The sequence below is a fragment of the Chaetodon trifascialis genome, chromosome 1, assembly GCF_039877785.1.
Source record: "Chaetodon trifascialis isolate fChaTrf1 chromosome 1, fChaTrf1.hap1, whole genome shotgun sequence".
Classification (NCBI taxonomy): domain Eukaryota; kingdom Metazoa; phylum Chordata; class Actinopteri; order Chaetodontiformes; family Chaetodontidae; genus Chaetodon; species Chaetodon trifascialis.
The window spans coordinates 12,108,873-12,122,188 of NC_092056.1; the positions used below are offsets into that span (position 1 = coordinate 12,108,873).

The window sequence follows — 13,316 nt, forward strand, 5'->3', positions numbered from 1 at the left end:
ACATGACTGATAAAATTTACTTTTACACGATCTACAACTCATGTGGTTTTAATTTCACAATATGGATGCAGATTCAGGGCGGCACGGTGAAGCAGCAGGTAGTGCGCGTGCCTCACAGCAAGAAGGTCGCCGGTTCGATCCCCAGGTCGGGTGGGGCCTTCCCGTGCATGTGTGGGTTCTCTCCGGGCACTCCAGCTTCCTCCCACTGACCAAAAACATGCTCACTGGGTTAATTGGTGACTCTAAATTGTCCTTAGGTGTGAGTGTGAGTGTGTTTGTTGATATATGTTGCCCTGCAGTCAGCTGGCGACTGGCTCAGGTGTACCCCGCCTCTCACCCGTTGATAGCTGGGATAGGCTCCAGCCTAAAACTTAAGTGCCTTTCAGTTGAGACACAAATAGGAAAAATGCTTCAGCTGGTCAGAAATCCAGAATCACCCATGTGAAATACAGAGGACATCCACTTCCTGCTGAGACACGCTGAACTCAAGTCTTCTCTCAAACATTCCTTTTACGCTTCCTGTCAAATGTCAACAGTTTGAGTAGGAAATCCCCAAATTACTCGCCTCTTTAGAAGCCTGGCTGATGGTGCAGAACACACTTCTTTGGAACCACAGACAGAAGGAGATTGAAACAGTCTATGAAATACCCTTGACACAAAAGAAACCAGTGGTCATTTGCTAATGCCTTGAGGCACGAAGGGCAGATGATCATAATTAGTTTCACATCAAGCTGCTTATTTTGGACTTTTGCTGTATATTTTCAGAAACCACAGGCTTTGAGGAAAACAGTAATTACGTTCCTCACATTCAGGTAAACATTGTGATTATTTTCTTGATTACTGGTCTCTGAGGTGTCCTTCAACTTTACCAAAACGTAGTCCTCCATTAGTTAAAGTAAAAAACGCCAGGTCTATATGACATTTAACATGCCAAGATTTAAATACGGATCCTACGACGTGACGTGATAGAGGTTAGTAAGACAGAATTGGGACAGGAGTGAAATTTTACTAAATGCGTCAGCTGACTGCCTAGTTCTCTTTTTTATGCTAGCGATAATGGAAGTGAAACAGACCATGAGTACTATAATTATCCATTTGTCAGTGGGGGAGTTTTGCTGTTTTAACAGGGACGGAGTTCAATTTTAACCATTAAAGTGATCTACTGGTTACACATATATAGAAAAACATGATATAACATCAGAATCAGAATCTGCTTTATTTGGATTGATTAACTGGCATAAAACACAGCAAATACATAGCAGTGACACAGGCATTGAGAGCACAGAGAGGTGCAAGATACAGAAGTGGGTCTGAATGTAGCAGCTCACAGCTGTGGGGACTGTAGAAGTGACTTATGTGGAGGAAACGGCAATAATGACATGAGTAATATAAGAGATTTAAAGGACTAGCCAGTATCATGCAAATGGCTTCTTATTCTGAAAGTATTTAGACGCGAAATACAAATATACATATATAGAAAGCTTTTGGTGATGTGATCTGGACGGATTTAGCTGCTTTCTTTTCCCAGGGTGTGTTTGTCAAACAGGTACTCGGCCATGCCATTCTGAGGCGCTCCCATGCGGCGCAGGTTGGTCACCCAGTCTGCCAGTTCTTTGATGGACTTCACCTGCTCGTCCAGGTAGTGTGTCTCGATGAAATCACACAACTGAAAGAACGAGAAATCAATCAAATTGGGAGCTGAAACGCACGTTCGTCTAAACTGTGTTCATTTTGATGTCGTTCACCTGCTGAAATACATTTATATGAAAATGATCAAATGCTACACGTGAGCTTAGTGTTGTTTTGAAACCGCTTAGTGATTTATAGCTGTCTACCCGTCTAATCCACTGAATTTAAAAGCAACTTGTGATCTAAGTCTGACTGTTTTCACATCTTGTAGAAAATAAAAAAGGAAGCCTACAGAATTTGCAGCTTATTGCAAGAAACAAATCTATATTTGCCTTAACAGTTAGGTGTACAACCAACGTGTATGCATTAATTGCTCGTGGTCAGATCTTTAAATTCTACAAACAGGCTCATACTGCAGGAGGTAACAGGATCAGTCCTGATTTCATACTCACATGTGGGTCATTGTGATCAGAGCAGAGCTTGTGCAAGTCCAGCAGGGACTGGTTCACGCTCTTCTCAAGCTGCAGTGCACATTCAAGGGCCTCAACACCACTGCCCCACTCATCCCTCTCTGGCTTCTGCAATACAAAGCAGGTCAGGAAAATAGTGAGACACTTACTAAATGAGGGGCTAGGAGGCCAGTGACCCGAGTGGCCCAGAGAGCAAGCAAGTGGGTTTCCAGTTTAACGTTTAACTGAAACGTTAAATGGGTTGTGTTTGTGTGTCTGTGAAAGATAAGCAACACAGCACCCTCACGCCCTTGATATCTGTACTCTTGTTTTGCCCTCCTAACATGGGCCACGTGATAGCCCAGAACAAGAAATCTCACACCCAGTGCTGAAGTTAAAACATACACAAAGCAAACAAAATAAAAAAGCATTAGAATGAATATGAACTCATACCCTGATGTCTTGTAGGAAGATCCTTCCCCCCCTCTGGTTCTGCAGTTTCATTAGCTTCTCGGCATGTTCCCGCTCCTCGTGCGACTGATTACGGAAGAACTTGGCAAAGTTGTGCAATGCCTGGTCATCCCGGTCAAAGTAATATGACTGCGAGGAGGAAAGAGGAGAATGTTAGAATCCTCCAAACCAAACCATTTCCGTCAGGTGACGCAAAAAGGTCTTGAAATGTGGTGAAAACATGACACACAGCTAGCCAGGTGCCAAGATTATGACACACAGATAAAACTAGCCATGCAAGCAGAGTTTAATGTGCTAAAATTCAGTGATAAAACTTTACTGTTAGCCCTGTGTTGCTTCTATCTAAAAGGTCACACTACTGTGTCTACAACTATTTCAATAAACTCGTGTTAATTACCCGTTTTTTTTTTAGCAGTAATACAAGAATCAGTAAAAACAACACAGAATCGCGGCATGGCAGATACAATACACAACATATCTCAACAAAAAGCAATGTTTATATTTATTTAATATAAACCTGGTAAATCCTTTCTGAAAAAAAAAAAGAAAGTAGAGAGAATGTTTAAAAATTAAAACTGAACATATAGACGGCACAGATACACGGCTGTGTGTGATCGATAGATGAGTGCTGCACATGTTTTTAGGGCAGGCGATGCACTCTCTGCCCCGTCCGTACTGAAGAGAACTTCAACCTTTGTTTTACGACTGGGACACATGATATCAAACATACACCTAAATCCTCCCCCGCGTTTCTCAAGTTAATGTTTGATGAAAATGACTGCTTGATGGTGGCTTTTCTTCATCATGGCTGCCTGACTGGCCTCATCCAAACTTCCCACATGCTTTTTCCAGCCATCTGAAGGATGTTGGCACATTGGCCAGGCTTGGAGGGTGCGTGAGGATACACACCATGTAAACCCACTCAGCACAACAGTTACATAACCACAAAACAGTCAGTTTAAGAGGAATTAGAATCACTTCTCGATAATAACGGGTATCAGTGACACTGTTCCCCTTACGCCAACATGTTCTAACTGTATTATCATCAGCTGTTCCACCCTGGGTTTTCTGCCCTTTTCTACTCACTCAGCTGCTTTTCTACCGCCTGCACACTGTCTTCTGTTCACCTATTGACTCTCACCATAGATAAGTAGACGTAGGAGGCATACAGCTCCAGGTTGATCTGCCTGTTGATTGCAGCCTCGCAGTCCTGGTGGAAGTTCTGTCTCACCTGAGAACTCATGGTTCTGAAACACAAACAAACATCTCACTAGACAAACAAGCACGACTCAAATTTATTAAAATCGTGTGTAACACAAGGCAAGTTTATGCAGTATATAATCACAATTTGAGCTGAAATGATTCATCCATTACTCAATTAGTCAACCAACAGAAAAGTAATCAGCGTTTGGATTACAGGTTAATCATTCAGTTACTCATCAAGCAAAACATCACGTGGTTCAAGCTTATCAAATGTGTGGTTTTGTTGCTTTCCTTTGTTTAATATTGTTGTAATTGGAGTGTTGGTCACATGGAACAAGATTTTTGGAGACATCACCTTCAGGCCTGTGAAACTGTGATGGGTCATTATCACTACTTTTTGATATTTGACATATAATATTGTATTTTAAAGGGTAACAGATGCACTCAAGTCAATAATGAAAATAATGAATGTGAGTTGCAGCTCTGATCACAGTAACCACATAAGCTTACTCTACTGTATATACTTTCCATTTTCCAGTTGATGTCTATCACTTCACACTGGACAATACAGCAAAGCTGTCCTCCTTAGGTGTGCCAATGATTTTTACTTTGGAAAAAATTTGACTCAACTGATGCTTCATTTGCACGTTTAGATGTCAAAACTATTGACCAACTTTCATAATTTTTTTTTTTTTACAAAAAATACAACATTAGACTAGGGTGGTTGGTGATGAATGAGTAATATTACAAGCTTAATGGCCGAGGCACTGAAGCTGTGAAGCAACATTCAGACTTGAACAAAATATTTACTGAGTGAGTATGAGTATGCAAAGCGATGGGTCTTTCCTTCAACGGAGTGAGCTACTTCATCACATACAGCATACTGCAGACCCAAGTATTACCTCAGTATCAACGGGTATAGCGCGGCTACATTGTGTTATATATGACCAAATCTTGTCAGGGAAGTAAAACCTAACGGTTACCAGATCACCATATTAACTTTACAGCTGATGCCTCGCTCACGCATGGACACAAGCTGCGTCACACGTCGCATGAAAGTACGAAATGGGAAGAGCTTGAAGTGTCGAAAATATACAGCACTTAAACAAAGCCGTGTTTTGTTTGACCGACCCAGTGTTGTTGTGAGGCATTTCTGGCACCTGAAGAGATTACGCAAGGCTGAAAATCAAACTGCGCCAAGGCCGCACTGGCTGCGGCGGCGACGAGGAAATAAACAAGCGAACCAGTGTTATTCCAGGCTTTACAGTTAGTCAGCTCAACATTTACCAACATTAACGTGGTCAAGGCAAATATACACACGATAAGAAGAAAGCTTAAAGATGCATTCTTACCAAAACTCAGTGGCGGGTCTTCTTGTGAGGAGGTCGAAAAGCTGTCCGAGCGGTTTGCCTTGTTAGCAAAACAGTTATAGCTAGCTAGCAAGCTAAACGTGTAGGATAACTTCACCTAGTTGGTGTTTTAAGGTCAGGAAAATTCTGATTTGACGTTATCGGCGGTAGTAGGAGAAATCAAAGTGATTATTCCCGTAATGTGGTGATTGAAGACAGTTGAGAGGTTGCCGTTCAAGCACTGTTGAAGCAGGTAACCTTCACTGTCCGCTAGCGAGAGAATCAACTGTGAGCTTCAACCTGAACGGCGAAAGATAAGCAGATGGTGTGGACCGTGACGTCACTAACGGGAAGAGGGAGGGACATGGCGGCGACGCAGCAAGCTGCTCGTCGCTTGTGTATTTATTTCATAATCAGGGTGTTTTTCACAGCGGCGGAGGGTAACGAAGTACACTTGTGACTTGTTTACTGGAGTATTTTCTGTGGTATGCTGCTTTATACGTCTGCTTCGCCACACTTCCATTGCTCTGGCTTTCAGAGGAAACCATTGACCTTTTGACTTTCACAAACAAAATATCTATGTGGCCAGAACAGGTAGAATTTGAATCCCCTCAGAATCAATATTGTGGTGCCCCTATCCCATGACTGTGTATGGGTAAACTAGCTCACTTGTTTTGGCAGGATATTTTGGATTAGAAGCATTAGAGCGTGAGAAAGGGATCAAGTTTATTTAGTCTAAAATCACAAGTTTATATGAGAGCAGAGCAGAAGACGAACAATCTGTACAGCATACAGCACCCTCGACACACAGACGTTCAACCCAAACACTCACATAGAGATACCATCTCCTGACTCATGTTTGAACATACAGTATGACTTGACTCTGCTGTTTTTTAGCGGGATTACAAAACCTGAAAAATTGGGGATTAAGTAACAGACTTATTGTCACACACCGGGATATGACTAATTGGCTTGTTGAGACATGATGAAGTTGCCTTGAGGAAAATCCAGAGTTTAACTTGTGCTATCTGTAATCAGGTCACCAAATGACTTAGCAACTTTGATGCATTTGAACAAGAGTGTGGGTCTATTTTCAGAGGAGAAGCACAAAGAAAGAAAGAAAGTTAGCTAAATAAAATGTAACTTTCTATCAACTTTCTGTATTTGTAAATATATCTATGTGAAAATCTGTCTTTTCTTGCCTTGATCAGTCTGCAGTAACTTCTGTAAGGCTTGTATCACCCCCAAGAACAAAAGCTTAAAATCTGCATAAAGGTCTGTGTTACTATAGCGATTAAAGAAACATAAAGTTTAAGAGGGAAGTGTTTACAAATGATTCACTTTTTCTATTGAAATGAGTTGCCTGCGTTTTGATGCCACAGTGATGAACCGACATTCAGGACATTGGCCGCTGACCCATTTGAAGTGGAAAAGCTGAGTGACACAGGCTGACCTGTGTTAAACTTAGTATGAGTGGAGATTTGTCTTTGTTCCTCATCAATTTCACTCCAGTAAAACGATTAGTTAATAACACCAAAAAGCTCAGATTTCACAATGATTAGTGAAACTGCTGTTTTGTAAAGAGCTATCATGTATTTCCCCTTCAGAAGTCTTGCAAATGCATTTTTCTGGGCAAAGCTAAAGTCTACTTATATTGCTTATAACCTGATCTAAACACTGACTGAAGCTATGACATTTTAAAATGAGCTTGATTATCCTGAAAAGCATCTGATACAACTATTTTTTAAAGCAGATAACAATCGTTGAGGCCCAGATAAATGAAGTCATGAAAAGTGACTAAGTAGACTTACTCAAATAGTATATTTAAGTACAAATTTGAGGTACATGTACTTTACTTGACTTTCCATTTTCTGCTATTATAAATAAAAATAGTGCCTTTTTACTCCATTCTATTTCTTTGCTATCTTTAGTGACTTTGCAGATTCACATTAATGATATAAAATATAATCAACAAATAAATTAGGAGATATTATAGGTTAAGACCTGATCCCCAGGGTCAACTCACAAGCTGCCAAGCATCATATACAGTAATTAAAATTAGCCAGACTTTTATCAGATTTAACATTAAAGTTATGCTCACACACAAATGTATCGATATTATAATAACATCATCTACATATTCTGAAATTGGCCATTCTGCTTTACTTTTGGTGCTTTATGTATATTTTGATGACGTTATATTGAAGTAAAAATTTTGAAGGCAGGACACTCAGCTGAAGTTGTCTGAATAGCGTGAGTTGCCACATTACCAGTAGAAAACACACACTGTCATAGATCAACATCATCTCACAGAGCCATGAAGAATTCATTTATCCTGAAGGAAATATCTAATTCATGTTTTAAATCATTGTCCGACATGACGGCCCTGCGGTGTCCCGCTTACTCCTTTTTACTGTGCAGAATCCAACAGCGCCACCTGCTGATCGCTGGGCTGAATTACACGACCAATGAATCAATGACTAGCTGTTATAGTTTGGTAGTTCTTCAGGCGTTAACACAAAGAAAAGAACATTGTCAACCCACAAAACAGACACTAATATAGGGCTTCTTTTAATAATTAATTCTTCTAATTAATCAATTTGTTTTTAAGTATTGAAATGTTGCATCTCATATACCAAATACATACAACTTTTACATGTATAAACTAGTCCAGGTATTTTTTTTTAACAAACTTAAAAATCATGGGATGGCTGCTTTATAATTTTCAGGACGTGGCTCATATTGCACCTCAATGGCATCTTTTTCTACGTTAATAAATACAGAACAATAAAACTGTCATCCTGCAATGAAAAACAAACAAATACTTTGGAGTTTTTTTATAAACTTTATTCATCTTTTGAAAAAGTTTAGTCAAACAGGCCGAATCCCATGTTGTCATCGGACTCCTCAGACTCTTCCTTCTTCTCTTCCTTCTTCTCCTCTGCAAAACGAGATAAAAGAATCAATTTCTGTTACGATTACCATTACATTTAAAAGGCATGCTTATGAGGTCACTGAAGAAGTCACATTTACAGAAAACTAATGCATGAATATGAGGTTACTGTACTTACAGACATGTAACAAATATGCAAATAATGACAAGCTTCCCCAAAGAGTTTGTGCTGAAAGCAAGTGTCCCATAAATGAAACAAAAAGTAAGTACACGACCCGTCTGATTTGCACTTACCACACACATTGTGTCAGGTTTCTATGGTGTTGATTTGTGGCATTTAATTCAATGAAAAACTAACGGTGACTAACTGATTTGGCTCCATGTAATCATATCAACATACAAGGTAAAGGCAAAGGCACCATGTGCCAAGTGTCATTGATGCTGACAAACAAGGTGCTAAGCTGCAATGCTCACCTGCAGCAGGGGCTGCAGCGCCGCCTGCGCCAGCAGCCGCAGAGCTGGCAACAGCCACCGCACCGCCTGTTGGCATGCTGGCCAGCTTGCTGTAACCTGAGGAGACACGAGTTGGCAGACATAAAGGCTGATAGTGATAACACTGACACTCAGCAGACAGAAACAAGATAGAGGTCAGAAACACTATGTTGTTTTCATTACATATAATCTGGCAATTTAGCTGTATAGTGATACTCTGACATAGATTAGGGATCTCCTCTTGTTGGGGAACATGTTTAATCTGGTTTGTTGTTTTAGCTAAGTGAAATTAACAGATTGCCTCTGCCTGCAATCGTTAAGGCAATTTTGCTTTGAAGACCATCATTGTGTACTCTAAGTATATAGTAAATACAATAAGAAAGCACCATTATCCAATATTCATGGCATTGTCACTGTACCAGTACGAGGATACATAGTCAAAAGTTGCTGTCCAGTTTGAGACATGTGGAAAACATACATCCACACATACAGTAAAGGCTGAAAAAAAGTGCATCTTGTTCTTTGTAGACTGCTAGTGAATCAATTTTGTATTAACAGAATACCATTAACATCTTTAACAAACCAAAAAAAATCTACATACACTTAATGGCAGATTCATGTGTTGATTGCCATCACTGTGGTCCACAGCATTTTAGGATTTCCCACTTGATCTAATGTCTGAAAACTGCTGCCTATGAAACCACTGAGTGATACATGAATGTCACAATATCCATCCTCAGAAACAAATTCAGGCCAACTCTTAACACTTTCTTTAAAGGATATGACAAGCACCAGTGTAAATAAATTCAACATTAAAATCCTGCCTGGCACTACTTTAAAGTAGAGAGACCATAAAACCTACTCATTTCAGCTAAACCAGAATTCATCAAAATAACAGCATCACGTTCGCACACTTACCTGTGGTAATCACTTCATTCACATTCTTGCCACTGAGCTCAGAGATGACCTGTTGAGAGACATGAACGTTACATAAAAGACAGTGACTAGCTGCTGTCAGGACTGTGTCTTCCACAACACCAGAAACACGAGAAGCACACTGCCCTGTACCTTGTCCAGGCGGGAGTCATCGGCCTCAATGCCAACACTTTCCAGGATCTTCTTGATGTCCTTGGCCTCAGGGTTCTCATTGCCACCCAGGGCAGCGAGCAGGTAAGCAGCAACGTAACGCATCCTAAAAAAATAACCAGGAAGGTTCATACTCAGCAGATGTGTAGATGGACTTTACCAGACAGAAACAAATTAAAAACATGTGCAAGTTTGGCCGCCTGCGATCTTAATACTCATGTACTTTACTTAAATTGCACACCTTAAAAATCAACAGCCTCTTTTATTTTTGCCAGCTGCCAATATTTCTAGTCTGTCTGCTTTCTCCTCTTTCCTTACAGATTGACTGTAGCTGTCTTGCATGTTTCAGTTTTAACTAGTTTTCTATTTAAGACTGGCAGCTTTTAAGGCCAAACCTTTTCAGCTCCTAGTGGCTCATTACTTATTTGAGGATACATATATTCAATTTCAGAAAAAGAGCCTTATAATTGTGTTTTATCTGTGCGTAAAATATATGCAGTGACAGTGTCAAGCAGCACAATCCTCCATGTTTGTGTTGTAGCATGTTTCTTCATTTTAAAGCTTCGGTATATCACAAGTAACACTAAAAAATTGCAAGATCTTAAAATGAAATCGTTTGTGTTAATTTGCATGACAAATTTAAGACAATACAACAAAGTTTAGTGGTTATTCTCTAGCAGTATAAGCAAGCTAGATGGCCAGGCAGCAAATATGAGCCCCTACCGAGCATGTGTTATGGACAAGAGCGCCAGGTAAGCAAGTGTTTAACATAAAGTCGCTGTGGTGAATATAATACTAATATTAACATGTAACAACAGAAAAACTATTAAATAAAGATACACTTTTTTCACCCATGTGGCGGCGTGTTCTTCAGACCCGTTAGCATTTAGCTAACTTAGCCGCCAGCGACGTTGCGGTGCGTTTAAAGAATTAATTTTGTAGAAATGGCGTTTATTAAGGTTTCTGAGCGACCGGGGTTGGAAGTTTACTTGTTTCTTGGGAAAACATTCTTGTTTCCACAATGATTAATGCATTCATTATGATGTAAAAAGTACACTCACTTGCTAGACAGGCGAACGCGTGTTCACTTCGAGGTTAGCTCGGACAGAAAGGAAGTTACGTTACCGGATGTAGGCGGAAACAACCTTTCTTCTTCTGTGTTTCCATTAAAAGACCGAGAGCAAGTCAAACTACTGCCTGCTGCGCAGGAGTGTGTGTGTGTGTCGTGTTTGTATGGTTAAGCTATTATCAAAATACTAGGTGATTAATTTAATAGCTGACGGTTAATGGGTCAATCGTTGCAGCTCTACATTAAGGATATCTTCTTGGACAGTCATAAAAGTTAGTTCATTGTAAACCTCTACAACACTTGGCAAATGTTGAATCAATCCATTCACACCATGTAATACCTAAAAAATGCCTATTTTATTTCTGTTGAATATGCCAAAATAGAAAAAAGCAGTGAAAATATAATATTCCTGTAGATTTTGTCCAATCAAATCCTCTTTAAAAACCGGAAATTGTCTCAGTCACCCTGCTTCAGTTAGCAGTTTGGTTTTGTGTCTTCATGTCATATTGATCTCTCCTAGACTGTGTCTCAGATCTTAATTTACCTGTATTTGGAATTAATTACTATTTAATTTTATTTATAATTACCTACTTTGTGGCAGGGTTAATGCTCTATAATGGTGCAAAGCATTTCTCCATTCACCTTTCAGCACCGCCACCATCTTAGCAGCTTTTTCCCCAAAACAAACTTTTTGTGCAAGTCTAAGTGAGTGTGTTTTACTGTACAGCATATGAGCATGAATCAGTTCCTTCTTCCTTGTCTACTCCTGCTGCTGGTTTGGCTCCTGGTCCAGTTTGGCCTCCTGCTTCATCCTCATCCCCTGCTGCTGCTGCTGGACCTGCTCCTGGGTGTGATTGATTTTGGCTGCCAGAGAGGACAAAATAACACGAGGCTCTGCAATGGATTTGATCCACACCATGAGAAACCAACAGCTGTGCTCTGGTCTCAAGCTGTAGTGTGAACAACCAGCTCTAATGAATCGCTGTCACGTGCACTGTTTGGTTCCAGGCAACCAGCCACTGATGTACCACTGAGTTCCTGGATGAGAGCTCCTGTCAGACATCCACATAATGTATGGATGTATCTGGGTGAAACCACCTTTTAAACATAACTATATCCAAAGTGTGAATACTTAAAGTACACTGACAGAAGCAGCAGACATTTGGGGGTGACACCAAAAGCTACAGCCCAATTTTACTTTTCATGTAAATGTAAATACTGGTGAGTAAAAAAAAAAAGGTGTACAGTACATATACGTAAATGAATACATACAGTGTCTAAATACAAGTTGAATACATACAGTGTCTAAATACAAGTCTTTCTGTTAATTTTCAAATAAAAAAGGAAACACAAAGAAATAAATATTGAATGGATATACATGAAGTCGGCAGTTATGTACCGTACATGCATTTATGTATGTCTATATGTAGTATATACAGCATGCAGGATTTGTATTTGCCAATGATGGAGAAGTACATGTTAAAAACAGTGTATTTTAAACGTATCATTATCATTTGTTGGTACAGTAAGTGGATGTTTGCAGGCTTACTGACACCATATGACTGATTTCAGATCAGTTACATCTGTAGTTTCCAAGCTGAGGACGCACATGACTCGAAGGAAAAATGTGAAGCTTTCCCCACATTTTATTAAATGCAGGGATCACCTGAAGTCCCTCTGCATTGCAATAATTACCTCAGCATCTCAATCATCATGATATTTAAATGCACCTGTGCTTTTCCTGCATTGATACGTCAAATGTCTGCTTTGGAGAAGGGTAATGAATAGGATGCATTTGCTTTGAAGTACAAGATGGAGAGATTTGGACAACCAAAACATGAAGAAGCCTGTCTTGCTCTCCAGCTAATGCTCAACATAACTGGAAAGCTTTTGCTCCTTTGAGAGCAAAAATTTTTCATTTTGCAAAAATGCAGTCTTTGGCTTTGGAGGGCATGACAAAAGAAGTAGGAAACTACTTTGTCCATCCTTGTATATCTGAATGTCTCCACTTCCCCATGATAAATAGTTTTTGACCACAAAATAGCGAGTTTAAGTGAAAAATTTGAACTTAACTGTGAACTGCTGTGACACCCTCACCAAGTCTCTGTTTCCATCTCTGAAGCAGTTTCCCGCTTTTCATAAAATGAAAGCAACACAGTGAAAGAGGAGAGCTGAAGTGGAGAGAAAACATTTGATGGTGCAGCTGCTGCAGTGCACATCAACAAGGGAATGAGTCAGATCTTTACAAAAATAAACCGTCTCCATAGTTGAAAATTGAAGTTCATTCTGGGTTCATTATTCCAAAAGTGTTTGACTGCAAACATTTTATATTTTCCTCTACATCAAAAAGAGCTCAGTGTGTGACGTGTGTGCTCTTCATGCTGAACTTCTATCAACCTCCATCATACATGTGTGTATCAAGGCATGGCCATTATTATAAGTAAAGACTATTATGAAGTGTAAGTACATCTTCTAAAAGAAAAGACAAGTCTTACAGGTTTGGAACTTGAACTAAACGATAAGAGACATATTATTTTGATTATGAAAGGAGGGGATGATACACGTCCTCTCAGTCCTCTTTCACCACCTACCACCACCTAAATTCTCACTATTAAGGATGTTCAAGAAGACCTTCAAAAGTCATAAATTGAACCACTGTTTATTGAGCCTCCAGT

The 13,316-nt window shown here is 39.8% G+C and overlaps 2 protein-coding genes across 3 annotated transcripts; both read right to left on the reverse strand.

Moving 5' to 3' along the window:
• Nucleotides 1-1,193: 1,193 nt before the first annotated feature.
• Nucleotides 1,194-5,417, reverse strand: fth1a (ferritin, heavy polypeptide 1a). The gene is made up of 5 exons (XM_070961653.1): nt 5,105-5,417; nt 3,691-3,796; nt 2,532-2,678; nt 2,082-2,207; nt 1,194-1,666 (listed from the first exon to the last, which is right to left on the reverse strand). The coding sequence occupies exons 2-5, from the start codon at nt 3,790-3,792 to the stop codon at nt 1,508-1,510; spliced, it is 534 nt and encodes a 177-aa protein (XP_070817754.1). The 5' UTR covers nt 3,793-3,796; nt 5,105-5,417; the 3' UTR covers nt 1,194-1,507.
• Nucleotides 5,418-7,933: 2,516 nt separating this feature from the next.
• Nucleotides 7,934-10,687, reverse strand: LOC139332117 (large ribosomal subunit protein P2-like). Of its 2 annotated transcripts, XM_070963846.1 has the most exons (5): nt 10,634-10,687; nt 9,555-9,678; nt 9,405-9,453; nt 8,469-8,564; nt 7,934-8,042 (listed from the first exon to the last, which is right to left on the reverse strand). In XM_070963846.1, exons 2-5 carry the CDS (start codon nt 9,675-9,677, stop codon nt 7,969-7,971), a joined length of 342 nt encoding a protein of 113 aa, XP_070819947.1. In that variant the 5' UTR covers nt 9,678; nt 10,634-10,687; the 3' UTR covers nt 7,934-7,968. The 2 variants fall into 2 exon arrangements, with proteins under 2 accessions (XP_070819947.1, XP_070819940.1); XM_070963839.1 differs by lacking the exon at nt 7,934-8,042 and having other exon boundaries at nt 8,349-8,564.
• Between the last annotated feature and the right edge of the window lie 2,629 nt (nt 10,688-13,316).

Coding starts and splice junctions, on each gene's coding strand:
- fth1a (XM_070961653.1), bottom strand. CDS start 3,792: ATGAGTTCTCAGGTGAGACAGAACTTCCACCAGGACTGCGAGGCTGCA. Junction 2,679..3,690: donor CCTACGTCTACTTATCTATG/GTGAGAGTCAAT, acceptor TCCTCCTCGCAG/TCATATTACTTTGACCGGGA. Junction 2,208..2,531: donor TCTTCCTACAAGACATCAGG/GTATGAGTTCAT, acceptor TTTGTATTGCAG/AAGCCAGAGAGGGATGAGTG.
- LOC139332117 (XM_070963839.1), bottom strand. CDS start 9,677: ATGCGTTACGTTGCTGCTTACCTGCTCGCTGCCCTGGGTGGCAATGAG. Junction 9,454..9,554: donor ATGACTCCCGCCTGGACAAG/GTACAGGGCAGT, acceptor GTCTCTCAACAG/GTCATCTCTGAGCTCAGTGG. Junction 8,565..9,404: donor GAATGAAGTGATTACCACAG/GTAAGTGTGCGA, acceptor GTGTCTCCTCAG/GTTACAGCAAGCTGGCCAGC.